This window comes from Zootoca vivipara, chromosome 9, assembly GCF_963506605.1.
Source record: "Zootoca vivipara chromosome 9, rZooViv1.1, whole genome shotgun sequence".
Taxonomy (NCBI): Eukaryota; Metazoa; Chordata; class Lepidosauria; order Squamata; family Lacertidae; genus Zootoca; species Zootoca vivipara.
In genome coordinates this window covers 12,605,059-12,623,906 of record NC_083284.1, presented here as the reverse complement: position 1 = coordinate 12,623,906, position 18,848 = coordinate 12,605,059, and the positions used below count along the sequence as shown (strand labels likewise).

The 18,848-nt window shown below is 44.8% G+C and overlaps 1 protein-coding gene across 1 annotated transcript in view; it reads right to left on the bottom strand.

Annotated features, from left to right (window-relative positions):
• Positions 1 to 973: 973 nt before the first annotated feature.
• The window catches only part of BMP3 (bone morphogenetic protein 3), a 31,747-nt gene continuing 13,872 nt past the window's right edge, over positions 974 to 18,848 (bottom strand). The window contains exons 2-3 of the mRNA XM_035112544.2: positions 12,471 to 13,381; positions 974 to 3,921 (exon numbers count right to left, since the gene is read on the bottom strand). Of these exons, the coding sequence (XP_034968435.2) occupies positions 3,730 to 3,921; positions 12,471 to 13,381 (1,103 nt within the window). The 3' untranslated portion in view covers positions 974 to 3,729. The remainder of the gene's footprint in view (positions 3,922 to 12,470; positions 13,382 to 18,848) is intronic.

The following is an 18,848-nucleotide window of genomic DNA, read 5'->3' as shown; positions in this document are numbered from 1 at the left end:
AACATAGAAAACTACCTGAGTCCATCTAGCTCAGTATTGTCTATGGCACCCAGCAGCAATTTTATAGGGTTTCGGATATGGGACACTCCCTGTGCTACCTCAAGACGCCAGGGATCAATCCTGCGACCTTCTGCATGCAAAGCAGGTGTCTTAACCCTGAGCTATGGCCCTTACTAAGAGTGCTTGTTGGGTTACAGCAGTGGGGTTGTTTGGCTTGGTAAGTCACGACTTGTATAGTTCAACTGACATCAACTCTATTTTCTGTAACCTACATTAACTACTCCTGCCAACCTAGCAGTTCGAAAGGACATCAAAGTGCAAGTAGATAAATAGGTACCGCTCCAAGCGGGAAGGCAAACGGCGTTTCCGTGCGCTGCTCTGGTTCGCCAGAAGCGGCTTTGTCATGCTGGCCACATGACCTGGAAGCTGTACGCTGGCTCCCTCGGCCAATAATGCGAGATGAGCGCGCAACCCCAGAGTCGGTCACGACTGGACCTAATGGTCAGGGGTCCCTTTACCTTTACCTTAACTACAGCGAGTGACAATTTGGGTGTTGTTGTTTTTTTATAAAAAGGAACTTCTTCCAAAATGAAAGCCCATTCATTTATTGAAAACCTGTTTGTCATCCTTTGCAAATCAAGGACGGATCATGTATCCTGTTTTAAACTATTCTGTGCAAAGTGATATTAAAAATTAAGAGAGAGAATGCAGATTCACATAAAAAAAAATTTTTTTTTACTCGTACATAGTAGTTTGCAGTGAAAAATTCCTATTACTGAAGGAGAGAAACAAATACAAGTCAGGCAAGCTTATACATCAGTAGTGAAAAGTGTCCCTTCTCAGTGTGCCTCCATCCCGTAAATTTGGTTTCGATGGCATGCAGCTCCTCTAATCATAGATACATGATTTTGTAAAATGAATGCAAAAACCAATGTTTTTGAGAGTACTAAAAAGTGGAAATTAATTAACACACAGGAAGGCAACAAACATAAAATAAATTAAAGGCATGAATAGAAGCTTCTTTTTATATACAAATATCCTTTGGGGTTTTTTTTTCCTTTTAACTTTACTGACGCCGACTGTACAAGCATTACAATTTCTAAGCAAAATAAAAACAAAAATGTACAAAGTCTTATTTTAATTTTTTTTAAAAAATGGGAAAGGAGATAGCTTAATAATGTCAGCTCCCCGGCAAGAGGAACCAACCCTTTGAAGCTGCAATATAACTCTATTGAGCTGGAAATGAAAGCTTTCCACTCCATTCCAAGCTTTAGAGTTTTGCTTGAATAAAAGAAAGATGCACAGTCTTCTATTGGCAGAGACTGGAAGGCACTTCGTATCTTCTGTGAGATGCATGGCAATCATATGTCAAAGTCCATCCCAAACGCTGGCCTTTCCAGGTAGTGTGCTCAAAGCGCACACATTTGCACGCATTGCATTCAGCACCAACTTCCTCTGACAAAAGCAGATGCTACTCCCAATTTTTCATCTGCAAGCAGGAGACCAAATAACTCTCAACCTATGCACTGTTTGCCTGCTAATCCGATTGCCTAGCCATGATATATGTTTGCAGGCTGGATAGTTTATAATTCCTGAAGGGCATGGGCTAATGACTCAACCACTGCTTAGTCTTTGGTCCCACTGAATAAAGATGAGCTCGTGGATATGCAGTTAAGCGGCCTTGTGCTGCACTCGATATGTCTATGCAGTATTGCTCTAAAGCTATGAAAGTGGACGTCACTGAGCTGTCATGATTTCATACGTAGCACGAGCGCAGGGACAGCTAGATCAAGAATTACATGAGAAAGCCATTGCTAGCAGGGAGGGAAGACGAAGCAGGAAACTCAGAAGTGCAAGATACAGGAATTCATTGCAGCCATGAATAAATCATCTGTTATGGGATGCAACCGTTTTTCTTCCAAATGTATGTAGCTTCTCATGGTCCACATAAGGAAATGTGGTTTTGCTGTAGCCCTACAGTAATACCTCCACGAATGTCTGCCTTGTCTAGTATCCGTTCCGACGAACGTCCATGGCAAACCCGGAAGTATCGGAACGGGTTCCTTCCAGGTTTGCCACTTGCGCATGTGCAGTGCGCACGCTTGCACAGACACGGCGCTTTGTCTTGCGTCCCTTTCCGCCAGCGGCTGGGGCTCCAGAACGGATCCTGGTCACTAAACAAGGTACGACTGTAATTGGAACCTACGATATGATTTTGTATCGGCTCGATTATTGGCTTTTGTGAACTCGCGCTCTCCTTGCGCCAGTGCTATTTTGGGGAGGGACTGCACTCTGTTCCTAAACAGTGAGGGCTGCTCTAAATGTGATACAGCACATTTTGGGGGTGGGGAGGATGACCCAGGCAGGGCCCTGGGCATTAGGGATTTTGTATGCTGCCTGCCTGAGAATTGCAGGTGGACAGAACAGGTCCTGCTTGAGATTTCCCCATCAGCATCTGGCTGACTCCCTTGGCCTGATCCAGCACAGTTCTTCTTACATTCTTCTTTCAACTGGCTTGCAGGCACCTGCACACACATGACATTAGCATGCCAAGTATCCATTCCTTACGAACACACGGTTCTAGCAGGCTGAAATTGCATACACGAGTGCTAGTGATGAGGTCCATACGTGTGTCACTGAGCACGTGGAACCTCGCACCAGGAAGCTGAAAAATGCAGACACACGATCATGTTTAAATCACACCCGACAGGGCTTAACTACCAGCGCAAGGAGCTGCCCATTGCACAAGGAAAGTGTAGGAAACCTTTGGCCCTCCAAATGTTGCTGGCCTCCAACTCCCATCAGCCCCAGCAAGCATGGCCAATGGCATGGGGTGATGGGGGTTGTAGTTCAGCAATATCTGGAGGGCCATGGTAACCTCCTGGGAGTCCCCTACTTTTCTCTTTCGCATTCACCACTTTCCTGCAAAGACCAGCACTAGGTCAATGAGTAGGATTTTGGTGGATTTACTTGCCTGTGCATATCGATCTTTAGTAGTTATGCAAAGAGGAAAAATATTTTTTTGCTTGCAACATAAAGGTTTCCATTACTCTGTGAAAGGAAGCCCTTGTCTGTGTAGAGGCACACACAAACACAGATCACTTCTGACATGCCACAACAGGGAAACAAACACCTTACACTAGATTTTCTTAGGCTCTTTGCATAAGTCAGAACCGACTGAGTTGTTCAGCACTTTGGGAAGTTCTCCTGTAACCTAAGGCTGAAAAGCTTTGCTTTAGACGCATAACATATAATCTTATATCTCCTTCACCACTAGATTCTAAAAGAGTGGATTTGAAAAACCAGCAATTTTGATGAACCATTTACAAAGCTTTGTACAGAAATATACGAAATGGTCTTCCTGCCAATCTTCATATCATCTTGATGAGTTCTTTGCAGATTTCATTCTCCCCCCCCCCCCATGCATAGCTTGCAATAGCAAGGTTTGTTGCTTGCTCTACCGGTGCTGAGCTTTCCATTCCCCCCACCACCATATTCTCACAGTAAGAAAGTTACAGTCTAGTCCTTCCACATTGTGGTAACCTATGGTGTGTTCCTTCTTGGCTCCTGCACGCCTTTTCATTCATACTTGTTTATAAATCTTTGGAGAATGAAATGCATTGGCAGTGCAAAACGGGGTCAGGTGGGGGGAACTGTTAAGCAACAAAGTCAATGCAGGAGGTGTTTTGTTTTTTTAAGATAAGGCTTCTTGGGTTGCAGGGGAGGGTATTATCTGCAGGCGCAGGATTCCACTGTCATGTTTGGGTAGACTTTGAGTACCACGTTCTTGTTTTCATCGAAGAATAAGATGCTGAGAGATGACATCTTGTCTGGGACGCAGCAAGGCTCTGGAATCCCAGAGACCACACCCACAGCTCTCACAATGCTTTGGATAGTTGCATGGTTGGAGGGCTTCAAGGCCTGCAGAAGAGAAGAACAGCAGTTAACTGGACTGGGAACACACCGTGTTTAACCGATCCTTTACAGCAGCAGCACCGTGAATAGATCTGCAGTGTTTAATCGCCAAGGCTTCCCTGAAGGAACGATGGTTTATTCTGATGCTTTAGTTCTGATGGCTCTTTTGCAATTTGTTGTTGCGGTTCTGGCATGAATATTTTGCCCTTACGACTGCGGTTTGAACAGGGATCGCTCCGTATTTCAGGATTGTTAGGATACGTGGGATTGTTAGCCACCTTGATTTTCCTTTGAAAATAAGGCAGGATACACACACACACACACACACACGCACACACACACAATATTAAATAATAAATTCACTGTATGTTCTAATATCTCAGTTTGGTTTGGCATTATTTCAGGTTGATTAGAGATAAAGTGACTTGGAAGGCTTGCAGCTCCCAGTCCTCCATGTGTTTATGTTTACAGAGTTCAATGAGTTCCTCTGCACATAGGTTAGCATGACTAATTAATTCTTCACATTACAGTTTATGTAAGTGAAAAAAACATCAATCAAGCCATCTTATTGGACAGTGTACACCTTCCTTAACTGATCTGAAAACCAGCTCTGATATAGAGCAAGTGGTTGGTGACCCAGGGCTTGAAATAGCTGCCGTGTTGGATATTACTTATCAAATGCAATTTACGAACCGTTTGCCTGTCAAAGTGCCACCCTTTGTATGTAGGATTATCACTTATCAAATAAAATTCACAAACCACTGCATGCCGTCCTTCCTCTTAAGAGCTCATAAAAGGAGGCTGCCCAGTTTAGACTTGACTTACTCTGCATTGTCTATAAAAGGACAGGGGCTGAATGTGGTTCTCTCTGTTTGGCCCTTTGGACTCCCAAGTCACAAACCCTCTTTCACCAGGTCACACCTCTCACCAGCCCAACATCGCACCTGCCCAGTGTTTTTGTCTGGTTGGAATGTGTTCTCCAGCTCTGATAATACTTTTTGGTTGTCTGGAGGATGGAGAGAGGTGTGTGAGATCTGGGTAGATACTAGCCTACTGTACAAAGGTAAAATTCACATGTAATTCTCTGCCCTCTTTTGCCTCTGGCCCCACCAGTGGCCATGCAGAGGGAGGGAAATGGACGGAGTACGCATGCGCACTCAACTGCCCAACAGCGTCTGTGTCACCCAGAAGATCGTAGCTGCAAAGATAAGAAAAGAGAAGCTGTTCCATTGTTTGGAGAGATCACTTCCTGGTTCACACAGAGAAGCCATTTTCAATGGAGCCCAGCAAGAGAAGCGCAGAGATATATTGAGGCAGCGCTGGGTGTTGAAATTTTGCACCCCTAGGAATTTTGTGCTCGGGGGAACTGTCTCTGTGCACATACCCCATGCTCTGCCACTGGGCCTCACCCACCGCTGGCATGTGCCAACCACCCTTCCTGTGAAGGCTGCCTAGAAGGAAATGTGCCCATTGGGCAGAAAAATGTTTCCGCCTTGATCTGTTTTCTGCAATTAGTAGCAACACAAAGTGCATCTTGCCGAACATGCACATTAGCGGCCATGTCTATGCAAAATCAGGTTTCCTAACTGGATGTGGGAACATGCATACAAATTGATGGTGTCCATATGGTTTTCCCAGTAGTGATGTATGGAAGTGAGAGCTGGAGCACAAAGAAGGCTGATCGCCGAAGAATGGATGCTTTTGAATTATGGTGCTGGAGACTCTTGAGAGTCCCATGGACTGCAAGAGGATCAAACCTATCCATCCTGAAGGAAATCAGCCCTGAGTGCTCACTGGAAGGGCAGATCGTGAAGCTGAGGCTACAATACTTTGGCCACCTCATGAGAAGTGAAGACTCTGATGTTGGGAAAGATTGAGGGCACAAGGAGAAGGGGACGACAGAGGATGAGATGGTTGGACAGTGTTCTCGAAGCTACCAACATGAGTTTGACCAAACTGCAGGAGGCAGTAGAAGACAGGAGTGCTTGGCGTGCTCTGGTCCATGGGGTCAAAAAGAGTCGGACACGACTAAACAACAACAACAACATGTTCCCCCAGCTGACTCCAGTTATCAGGACTGCATGTTTGTAGCCCAGAAAGCAGCAAAGCTGGAATACGAGCCAGCTCTTCGGGAGGAAAGTGGGGACTGGATTCTGTCCCCTCTCTGCCCCTTCCCCATCAAACAGGCGGATTCCAGCTCCCCTTATCACGCTATGCATGGCTATCTGTGGCTATTGCACATGCACTTCGTTGGATTTGGCCTCTCACTCCATTCAAGTGCTGGCGGGTAAGATGTGTTTTTAATTTCAGTGCAAGATGCAATTTCCCTCCCGGTAATCTTTAAATTCCTCTCCAAAATGGAACGTAATGCCAGCAGACCTCTCTCCCTTTCTGCAGATGATTTGCTGAAATGGAAGGTGTAGCAGTTTATAAAAGAGATCTTTCTTTTTGCATCTATTAACACCCCAAAATGGGGAAAAGGGGGTTCCCCAATGCGGTGCAAGTCAATATCTTACACAAGAATAATTTGCAATACAGTATATTGTTCTCTGTCTTATGCTCAGTCTTATGTTCCTCCCCCAGTGTTCCTGTTAAAGGATGTAATGCCTAAAATGTGGGGTGGAGTGGGGCAGGGAAGAGGAGGAGACCTTAGAGCCCATTATCTGGATTTCTTTTCCAGAAACCTTTCTAGAGGTCCCACATCATTAGAGTATGGACAAAATGAAGTCAAGAAAACAGGAGAAGACTATTTTACTGCAGGCATACGGATTAGGACAGAGAAATGAAAGCTCTTATGCTATCCCTAGACGTGCGAAGGAATTTTCTAAGGTCCTTTTGCTCTCACCGAATGCCAGGAACAAAAGGTTGCATTAGGGATCCATGAAATATCCATTGTGTCTTATGAGCTAGAAGGAATTGGAAACAGGTGCTCTGCTTATGTCGAGTCTATTTTATTAGGAACGCTGGGAGGTTATGCTTCTCCAAAGTCAATTACAGTTTCTGAAAGGGGTTGTGAGTTTATTGTTCTGCTTTTGTGGTTTTATGCACAAAATAGCAATAAAGATGTTTGCTGGCCTGCGGTACCCTTCCTGCACGGTTGTGGTATGAGAGCAACTACTCTCTGGTTGACGCAGAGCCTTGCTTGGATGCGGTTTTAAGTTTAAATTTAAAACTCTTGGTTTTCCCTTCCAGGCACTGCACTAAGAAATATGAATGAAACTCTTGTTACTCAGAGCCAGCCTAGACATTCAACAGAATCAAGCTGTAAAGCTTTTCCTGGTCTTCAGGCTATAGTAAAATAGCATGTCAAGGAGGATTCCCCCCCCCCTCCGCTGTTCATTTTCTATGTGCAGTTTTTATATGAACATACAGTGCGGCACTTAAAGCAAGTATTACTGGGAAACAGAGCCAGCCAATATGGTGTTCCAGAGTTTGCTGCCCCAGAGTTTGCTGAACTGCCCCAGAGTTTGCTGAACTACAATTCCCATCATCCCTAGCAATTTGTGTTGCTGCCTGGGACCAATGAGAGTTGTCGTCCAAAGCATCACATGGGCTACTCATCGTGTAAACTGACCCACAGGGTCATACTAGATGTGATGGTGGAAGTTCTATGTGTTTAAACACAAAATAGATGGTGACAGCAGTCACGAAATTAAAAGACGTCTGCTTCTTGGGAGAAAAGCAATTACAAACTTAGACAGCATCTTAAAAAGCAGAGACATCACCTTGCCACAAAGGTCCGTATAGTAAAAGCTATGGTTTTCCCAGTAGTGAGTATGGAAGTGAGAGCTGGACCATAAAGAAGGCTGATCGCCAAAGAATTGATGCTTTTGAATTATGGTGCTGGAGGAGACTCTTGAGAGTCCCATGGACTGCAAGAAGATCAAACCTATCCATTCTGAAGGAAATCAGCCCTGAGTGCTCACTGGAAGGACAGATCATGAAGCTGAGGCTCCAATACTTTGGCCACCTCATGAGAAGAGAAGACTCCCTGGAAAAGACCCTGATGTTGGGAAAGATGGAGGGCACAAGGAGAAGGGGACGGCAGAGGACGAGATGGTTGGACAGTGTTCTCGAAGCTACGAACATGAGTCTGACCAAACTGCGGGAGGCAGTGGAAGACAGGAGTGCCTGGCGTGCTCTGGTCCATGGGGTCACGAAGAGTCGGACACGACTAAACAACAACAACAACAACAACAACAAACACAAAACTGCTTTGATCATGGCACGTGTCTGAGCAAGGAGAAGGGAATCCTTCTGCCTGCCTGAAGCTTCTCTCCTGAGCTACTGTTCTCCTCAGCTGAAGTCTGACCCTGGAAGTGGGCTCAGCTATCCAAAAAGTTCTTTGAGAGCTATAAGCATCAGCAGGCCCAGAGAGAGTTGAGTTTCATGCCACCTTCTTCCCGTTAGAATCAGATTGCTTATTCACATATTTGGTACATTTGTAGCATATATTTCCTTCAAAGTGTTCAAGATGGCATTACATTATTTATTTGCAAAAATATTTGTGCACAGGCAATGACCGATGCATCCTTGATCGCATGACACCAAACCCAGAAGTGACCTGAAAACATTATTAAAAGTCACTGAAAGGGTGGAACTGGGTGGGGCAGAATATTTTACACAGGCTCCACCAGAACTGACACATGGGGATCCGGAACGTAACCCCCTGCACAAAACAAGGATTGCCTGTATCGCCATACAGTGGTACCTCTGGTTACGAACTTAATCCATTCCGGAGGTCCGTTCTTAACACAAAACCATTCTTAACATGAGGCACACTTTTGCTAATTGGGCCTCCCACTGCCGCCGCTGCTGCACAACCTCCGCTCACATCCCGGGGCAAAGTTCGCAACCAGGAGCATCTACTTCCAGGTTAGTGGAGCTCGTTACCCGAAGCCCCAGATTTACAGAAGCTGCCCCAGTTTCTGATTTGATCTCAGAATATTCTCCTTTTCCTTAGGACACCCCTATTTTCATTGGAGAAATGTTGGAGGGTATGGAATTATGTGACCCTCTGAGTCAAGGAGATAAGTAACTATACAACCTTTAGAAGACAACTGTAGGCAGCCCCATACGGGGGAAGTTTCTAAACATTTTATTATGTTTTTATATACGTTGGAAGCCGCCCAGAGTGGCTGGGGCAACCCTGTCAGATGGGCTGGGTGTATATACGTATATAATAAAATTGTTGTTGTTGTTGTCAGAATAGGATGTCCCTGTTTTCATTGGAGAAATGTTGGAGGGTATCATAGCTGCCAAGTTTTCCCTTTTCTCGCGAGGAAGCCTATTCAGCATAAGGGAAAATCCCTTTAAAAAAGGGATAACTTGGCAGCTATGGAGGGTATGCCTGAAGGCCAGTAACAAAAGCGGGTGTGGCTCTTACCTTTGCACCATAGGTTGCATTTCAGCCCCACATAAAACCAGAGGGTTGCTGCACACACCCAAACCTTCCATCCATGCAAACAAGCAGCATTGTCACAGGTCAATGACACATTCCATGCAGGCAAAAGCACTCCAGGAGGGTGTGACCTGAAGGGATTCCCAAGGGCCATCTAGAGAGGCCTGGGGCTCACATTTGCCTCCTGGGCTTGAGGTTCTCTCCAATCACCCCTGAGCTATAGAGTAGAGAAGAAAGAGGAATTCCTTTTCAGAAGCAATTTTTTGGTCCTAGCTTTCCCTCTGAGTAGCAATTCTTTATGTGTGGGACTATTGGAATGCCCAGTCCTCTGCCTGCAGTACTTTTCGGCGCATATATTTGTCTCCGCATTAGAGCAGCTCCAGACTTTGCACAACAGCCACCTTTTGTGTTGCGCAGGTGTTTCCTGTAGAAAACACATGAAGTGTAAAAAAAAAAAATATGATGAGTGTCCTCAGACACCTACGGACATGTTTTTGGGAAGCTAGATGAAAGCAGGGCTGTTAAGACAGACAGAGTGGTAATGATTCAAATCCACATGGATTTCCCCTCTCCACCTCTCCGTTTTTATTATCTCCCCCAGCTCCCAGCTGGTCTGCATCTGGATATCCAAGATGCCTATCCGAGCAAGAGAGGGTTAATGGAAACACAGCAAGGAAGGGGAAAAGGAAGAAGTGTTAGTAGTTACAAAGGAGCAGAGGAAGCTGCCTTGTATCAAGTCACGCCATTAGTCCATAGGAATGGAAGAAGAATTTGGTTCAGTTCACATTTGAAGGCAAACCGACTGAACTTGCACTTAAGATGCTGAGCCGTCTTCTGAAAAAAATAAGCAAACCAAAACGCAACAATCCTTCCCCGGTTTGCGCTTCTCTGAATTTTGCAATGGAGCTCTCCAGCCAAGTAATGTGTATTAAAAAGCACATATTAAGGTGGATGTAAATGCATATATTAGTGAAAACGACATATAAAAGTGCATTATGTTAGGGAAAATATCGCACAAAGGTGCATTAGATAAGGGATAATCACTTTGCAAAAATGTGAAGTCCTCATTGCCCAAGTAGCGAAATGGTTAGAGAATGGCGCTGATAATGCCAAGGTTGCAGGTTCAATCCCCCTATGGGAGGGCTGCATATTCCTGCATTGCAGAGGGTTGGAGTAGATGGCCCTCAGGGTCCCCTCCCACTGTACAGTTCTATGAGAAGACTGGCATTGCATTGCAAGTGCATTGCAAAATTCAGAGAAGTGCAAATTTCGCAGGATGGCTGGACTTTGGCGAGCAAACCAAATGCAAACTGCATTTAATGTCTCTAATGCACATCTCTAGGCCCCATCCAGGCACTGACCAGAACCAGCCCTACTTATTTTCAACCAAGTGGATACACCACATGCCTTTCCTCTAGTTCCCTTGAAAGGAAGAGGTCTACCAGAAGCAATCCCTTGAAACATTATATGGGGAAATGACAAAATCTTTTGTTTCGCGGGTCTTTAGGGGACTCTAACATGATTTTTATTTGCTGTTCTTCTGCTTAAATGTAGTTGTTACTGGTGTTTATTTTTTGCGATTTTTTGTGGCTTTATACGCAGTATTCTTGGGGTGTTGTTTCAAATTGTAAGCAGCCTTAAGGGCTTTGTGAAAGGTCAAATGTTGGCGGAATAACAAAAAAAAAGGCCTATTAATAGTTAGAAACCCAAAAATATAAAATAAAAGCACACCATTGTCCTACGGCATCAGCAGCAAAGGAGAATTCCTTCCCAAACCAAAGGCAGCCATCTGCACACACCATTCCAGGCACAGAAACTGATGAAATAGGCAATGGAATCTTACTTCAACATGGGCAATGAGTCAGAGTCATTCACTGTACTTGAGGGCCACAGGGTCAAGCACCTCGTTGCTGCCCCCCAACATCAGCTGCCTGAGTCGGTCACCTCACTCTGCCTAATGATAGGGCCGGTTACAGGTAGGTAGCCGTGTTGGTCTGGGTCGAAGTAAAATAAAAAAATTCCTTCAGTAGCACCTTAAAGACCAACTAAGTTTTTATTTTGGTATGAGCTTTCGTGTGCATGCACACTTCTTCAGATACAGTGAAACTAATGATAGGGCCGACATGGGCAGGGGCACCCAAGAGTTGTGAAGAAGAAGAAGAAGAAGAAGAAGAAGAAGAAGAAGAAGAAGAAGAAGAAGAAGAAGAAGAAGAAGAAGAAGAAGAAGAAGAGAGGAGGAGGAGGAGGAGGAGGAGGAGGAGGAGGAGGAGGAGGAGGAGGAGGAGGAGGAGGAATAATAATAATAATAATAATAATAATAATAATAATAATAATATTTATACCCCGCCCATCTGGCTGGCTTTTCCCAGCCACTCTGTGTGGCTCACAGAATATGTAAAACATAATAAAGCATCAAACATTAAAAACTCCCAATTCAGAGCTGCCTTCAGATGTCTTCTAAAAGTTATGTACAGTGGACCCTCGGGTTACGTTACCCATGGAATCCAGGTGGTAGCTGAAACTGATGATGCTGTGAAACATCCCATGCCAATGGCGTGATTTCTTCTCCACCCTAGTGGAACCTCGTGGCTTAGGGCAACCTGCTCCCCAACCAAAGCACTTATTTTCCAGCACACCAAATTTTAGAAATGGGCTGCAACTTTTATAAAGCACTAAACACGGTTGTATTTTTAAATATATATTTTGAGAAATGGGCATGCAGGGGATATTAGGGATGATTAACCAGGCAGTCACGAGTTCGCACATTATTATTACCCAATAAGCAATTTATAGCATATTGAATTCTGTACAAAAGCCTGCTGTAATTCTCCCCTGAAACTTTTTATATCTTTGTGTAAATCCGTTCTGGATTCTTACTTAGCCTTTAGGAGAGAGAGAGAGAGAGAGAGAGAGAGAGAGAGAGAGAGAGAGAGAGAGAGAGAGAGAGAGAGAGAGAGCCCACTTACTGCATACTATGGTTTAATAACAATCAAGCTGGATTTTATTGACATTTTAAGAAAGCCACGTGCAGTTTGTTAAAAGGATGGGGGTTGCATTTTTCCACACTGTGTAGAGATAAAGCAAGATTAAAAAACGAGAGAGGAGAGAGAGAGAGAGAGAGAGAGAGAGAGAGAGAGAGAGAGAAATACTGTACCTTTGGAATCGGGAACTGGCATTCACCTGAGCAATAATATGCATCAAAAGATTTAGGGGAAATAATCCATTCGCTCCAGCCAATATCTGCAAAATCCACTTTGAGGTAGCGCCGTGAGCAGAATCTGGGTTCATTCCACTGCTTCCTCCTTGCCTTTTTCAGGGTCTGCTCATCAAACTGCAGCGTCTGGCTTTTCTGGTGGTTGTTCTTTCTCTGCTTCTTCTTGTTCTTTGCCCTCTCCGCCAGCCGGGGCTGCAGCGTTTTGTAGTGCTTCCTCTCCTCCCAACCTTCGTCTTCGCTGTACTGGTACTCGGCTCCCGGGAGCTCGTTGTTCTGCAGAGGCAGCAGGACGCTGGCGGAGCGCTTTTGCCGCCGTTCCCCCAGCCCGCGTTTCAAATGGCTGTCTAATTTTGGAAAGCTGGCTGGAAGTGGGCTCCAGTGCCCTTGCAAGCTGGAGACGACACTCTCGGGCTCCGAAATCGCAGAGTCATTCGCGTAAACGAGAATGTACGGCTCGTAGCTGGGATGCATGTTCTTCCAGGTGTGCCGGCCGACAGAGGCCATTTTGACTCCAATGAGCAGGTCGTTGTTTTGCTTTGCCTTACTCAAGACTTGAGTAATGTTCTTCCACTGCCAAGAAAGGATGTCCCGAAAAGCAGTGGAGATGTTGATGGAGTAATGCCCCAGGGTCCGAGTTTGGTTTCCCGATGGAGGAAAACTCAACAGCGAGAGGCTGATCTGCATGTCGGTCTTCCTGTGCCCATGGCGAGAGCAGCCCTTGATATGAGGGCAATTATTGCTGCTGTTATGGAGATCCCCAACATAGTAATGCAACAGAGCAGACAAGATGTTTTCAGACTTGGTGAGGGAGGTCAGGTTAAAAACCCGCACTTCTTTGTTGCCAGGGATCCCTAGGAGAAGAGAAAAACATTTGTGTGAGGATAGAAAAGGCCAGGTGTCTGTCTGCCTGTGGCTATCATACAAGTCACTTTAACACAAAATTTCATTTTTAATTGCAACAGATATTCATTCATTTCCTTTAACTGATTCATCTTGGCCTATAGATAAAACAGGACTTCAGCTGATCAATGGGCAAGGATGCATTTCCATCATTGGGGATGAGGTGGGAAGGACACACCAGATTTTGCTTTGCTACTTTCTTGGAATGAAAAAAGAAAATGTTAAATATAGAGGTGGGAATTTAATAACTAACAAGCCCGAGCTTGCCTTTTCCTCCTCCCTCCCCAACTGTTTTCCTCTCGGGTTGTGTCTTTAGAATGTAAGCCTGAGGACAGAGACTGTATTATTGCTGCTATACTGCATCATCACTGATATTTTAAAGACGCCCTGCCCTGGAAACCCAAGTTGTTGTTTTTTTGTTTTGTTTTTTACTGAGGAGCAGAATCAAAGTGCTTTAAGTAAATAAATTAACGAATAGAATTGTCCATTCTCCAACATAATACAAAAAGCAACCATATCCACAGATGATTCCTCATTGAAGGGGGTTGGACTAGATGAACCTCAGGGTCCCTTCCAACTCTACAATTCTATTATCATAGAATCATAGAACACAATTCTGAGTACATGCCTCCCCAGGTGCTAATCCAACTGAGCTCACTTGGGCTTACTTTGAAGTGAGTGAGTATGGAACCTGAAAGCAGCTTCACGCATCTAAAAATGAAATTCCTGCAATTATTATTAGTATTATTATTCCCTATGTTTCCTCCAAGGATCTTAAGTTGGCCCAACACCCTAACCACTACACCACACTGTCTCTCGTGATTTACATTCATGCAGGCACACTCATCAGGATTCTGGGATTTGCTGTAGGAAGGGATGGGAGAGAAAATCAGTTCAGTTTGCGTTTTAATGCCAGTTTGCATTTTAACACCAATCAACTTGCACTTCCCAATTTTTTATTGGGACGCGGACTGAAACACGGGTTTCCTCTGAAAAATCACTCTTGCAATGCAGTTCTCCATCAAATTAACTGGACACAAATGTGCATGTTAGGGATATTATATATATTGAACAAAACAGCACACGAAAATGTGAGTATTGGGTGGTTGGGAAAAGGAGAATCTGAAATTGATGGATTCATCCATTCCTAGCTGTAGCTCCCTGCTGCATGTAGATAACGTGACAAGCACAGGTTTTGCAGCCTTGGTATGTGTGAAATAGCCTTTCGTCTGCGAAAATATCCAGAGTGTTAAAATATGTGTTTCCCCTGTTTGTCCTCTTTTGGTTGGACAGGAGTCCAGTCGCTTGTGCTGGAGCTATGGAAGTTAGTTACACGGCACCTAACGGAGAAGAGAGGGAAAGTATGTCCATCCAAAGACTGACATTATCTGCTTTAATGAAACAATCCTGTTTGCAGCTGGCTTGGAGGGGGTGTTAAAGGGGGAGATAATAATGATAATAATAATAATAATAATAATAATAATAATAATAATAATAATAATAATTTATTTATTTATACCTCACCCATCTGGCTGGCTTTCCCCAGCCACTCTGGGCAGCTCCCAATCGAATATTAAAAACACAATATAGCATTAAACATTAAGAACAGGGCTGCCTTCAGGTGTCTTTTAAAAGCAGGATAGTTGCTTATTTCCTTGACATCTGACGGAAGGGCATTCCAAAGGGCAGGCGCCACTACCGAGAAGGTCCTCTGCCTGTGAGGGAACCGCCAGAAGGTCCTCGGTGCTGGATCTCAGTGTCTGGGCTGAACGATGGGGGTGGAGACTGCCGGGACACCCCCCCCCCAAATGCTCAGAATTATAAAGGCAAATTGTAAAGTCTGCAATCTTAGCTGGGAAGAAAACTGCTGTTCTAGCTGGTGCTTCTTGTCTTCCAGTTTGGAGCTCCAACCATTTAAACAGCTGCAGAGTGCCATCTGGAAGCAACCTTAGTGCTCTGCGACCTATAACAACTTTTTAAACCCTCTTATAAAATTGGTGAGCCCATACAGACAATCAAAAGAGCACAGAGTGGAGACTCTCGTCCCTAGATAGTTTGGTCAGTGATCTCACCCTTTTAGGATTTTTGCATACTTCAGGTGTAGGTTAGTAGCAAAATGGCCATCTTTACCCAAGAGCCGTTTGCATCATCGGTACCGTGGCAATTGCTGAACTCCATGTAGAATTTAAACCAGTGTTCAGAGCACGTTGTGAAAAAATGATGAAGTGAAATTCAAACAAGAGGGTCACGTTCTAGTTTTAAAGCCATTCCACTAAAGATACCCAAAGCAAGTTTCATGTTGTTTTAAAAACTTGCTGCTCTTCATCAATAGATGTCACTGTTTTCCTGCATTTTCAGCTAGCAACTGTTAGGGAAACTCCTGCAAGCTGGTTCTTGGATGCTGTCACCACAGATGCTGTGATGTTACATCAGCTTTGATTTAGAAAAGGCAGAAAGGAACACATGTCTATAACTCTGGAAGAGAAGTGGGGAAAATAATTTTTTCATGGAGCAGATACGCAGTTTGCTAATCATCATCTTTGGAATCATGGACCCAAGTAGAAAGCACGACCCAGAAGCCAAACCACAAGACGAAGACAAGCGATGCTCAAATTGCTTTTTTTACATTTCCCATATTTGTAGCTCTAATGTAATGCCTGCACAAACTGGAAAGCAAACTGGATTAAAAATAACTCTCTTCTGCTTTCAGCCCCGCATTAGCAGCGTTCACACAACTGACAAGTGCCAGGCCAAAACAGCAAACCCAGGTAAACTTGCTTGTCAGTCTCAACTAATGGGATTTAACTTCCCAAGTTACCGTTTAAGACTGGGGCATGGGGTGGGGTTGCTTCTTCTTTTCAAAGCATCCCTTGATTTCAAAAACAGGGCCCAGAGCTGCATTTTTCATTCTGTTGCAACCTCTTTGATTGGTTTGCATGGCCCTGGTAAAACTATAAAAATATGAAGGTGCTACGTTGCAGCAGCAGCAGCGAGGGCAAAGGTAGCCAAAGTGATACCGCCCCCATTTGTTGCTGGACTACAACTCCCATCAGCTTCAGCCAACATGGCCAATGATCAGGAGTGATGGGAGTTGTAGTCCAGCCACATCTGGAGGGCCACAGGTTCCTGGGGGAAGGTATTGTTTCGGGATGATTTTAAAGCCAGGAAACTGTAATGTTTTTTGCTTTACTGGGTCTTGACTGTTTTTAACTGGAAATTTTGTGCATGCATGCATGCGCGCACACGCGCGCGCTCACACACACACACACACACACACATGCCTGCCTTGGGTCTTCAGGATGCAGTAGATATAAATCAAGCACGTAATTTTTTTGTTTCAATTAACAAAATTTATGCTGCTGGGTTGCAACAAAACTTCTAAGTACATTTAGTGGCCAGAACCATATTGGAAGAATCAACACGGCTGTAGGACAATCCTGGATATCGGATTCCTTTAGATTTTTATTTGCAGCAGTAAGTTAAAAGCAAATAACTTATCGCAAGCGTGTACCTTACTCCATCGCTGCCAACCCCTGTTCATTTTCCTCCTCCTGCCATTTTGGGCACTTTCACATGGCTGAATCAGTCTCCGTATTGGCACAGGGCTGATTTTGCTTAACTATGAGTCAAACGTGTCAAAGCGATGATGGAGTGATGGATGGATGTGGACAGATTTTTGCAGAAGGGCTGCTTTGTACCCTTCCCCCACCCCCACACGCCTGATTGCCAATTTCACATGTGCTTCACATATGGTTTGTGGGAATACACACGGAATATATATCCAGCCCCATGATAGGAAGTAATGGGTCTGCTTCTGCTTGTGGAGGGGGAAGCTTCTGCTGGCCCAACTTTGCGCTGAGAAAGCAACACTTCAGGATGGGGAAGCACAATTATTTCCAAACCACACTATTTAAACATTATTGATGCATGACACTGGGGTTGCAGTTGCAATGAAAGACTTTAGGAGTGTGAGATCAGGAAGAATTAGGAAACACTGTAACAGGTACATTCAACAGGTAAATAAATACCTATCGCTCTATTCTGCTTTTCAGACCATTATTGTCTCCCAAAGCAGCTCGCATTAATTAAGTGGTGGTGGTGGGGACAGGACACATGAGGGAAGAGGAGCAGACAGGGAATTGATGGACTGGTTCCCAGTCCACTCACTAGCGACACTATAGAGAGCACAGGCCTTCCCTAAAAGCTCCTTGCCCTTCTGTAGGGAAGCAGAAACACCCTCAAACTTTGCCTCTGTTTAGGGAGGCAGCAGGGCCTGGTGGCAAGGCTTCTCCTGAACCGTGTACGTCCTTATGATGCATGATGCAATGATGCCCCACTAAAAATTTTTTAAGAAGTTCCAAGCACACGGAGAAAGAGCAATACGGCTGAAGCCTTCACCCTGATACATTAGTTTTCTGCATGCAAGGAAGGGGCTTAGATGCTCGCTACATGGTGCTGTCCAAAGAAACCTTTGCCACTGAATTCTGCAGATCGTCATGTATAGACTGACACTCTCCCAAGAGCTATTGTTCCAGGCACTGAATAACTTACACCTGCATAGTTAAGAACACTGGAGAGTTCTTTATGTGGTGTGTTGTGGTGGGCAGGGAACCTGCGGCCCACAAAACCTGAGTCTGGGTTTGGACGACACACTGAGCCAAACCATGCCTTACTTAGCAGAGCAGCAAAATGTCCCAAACTGGACATCTCCTTGGAATCTCCTTGCCTGCATGGTTTTGCTCATCTGCGGTAAGCCATTCTTTAGCTTAGTGTTTCATGAAAACTGGGGTGATATCTGTTTTCCCTTGCATATAACATTTTTGTCATTTGTGTTCTGCAAACCTGCTATTTGGGCAGCATCTGGAGCAAGCAAAAATGCCCCAAAGTGTGCATCTAGCTGAAGGTAGTTTGCATAATCCTGATTCCTCTTTGCAAGGGCACTAAGAAGGGAGGTTAATTAATATTTTGCTGGATATTATTTTGCAAGGTAAGGCTTCCCAACAAAGGCATAATGTTTCATTTTATTATTGTTGTTTTTTTTAATTAATATTCAGACTGCAATGAAGCACCGGGCTGGTGCAGCCATTAGGCAGTGTGAGGCTGTTGCCTCAGATGGCAGAAGCCCCTGAGATGGTGACTGTGGGGGCACCCCGCCTGCCCTGCTGCCTCCACCACTGGCAGTGAAGTGGTGCCGATATGGGACAAGATTGCACCGATTCCCAGCGAGATCTTGCAGAAATCGCACTAGATCTTGCACTGGAAATCGGCACAATTTCACCCCAAACCAGCACTAATTCTGGTGCCACTTCTCTGGCAGTGGAAGAGGTGATGAAGCGGGCAGCTCAGATGATGCTGGAAGCGGCAGGGCAGAACAGAACTTCCTATTTTCACCTCAAGCAGAGAAATAGGACATCCCAC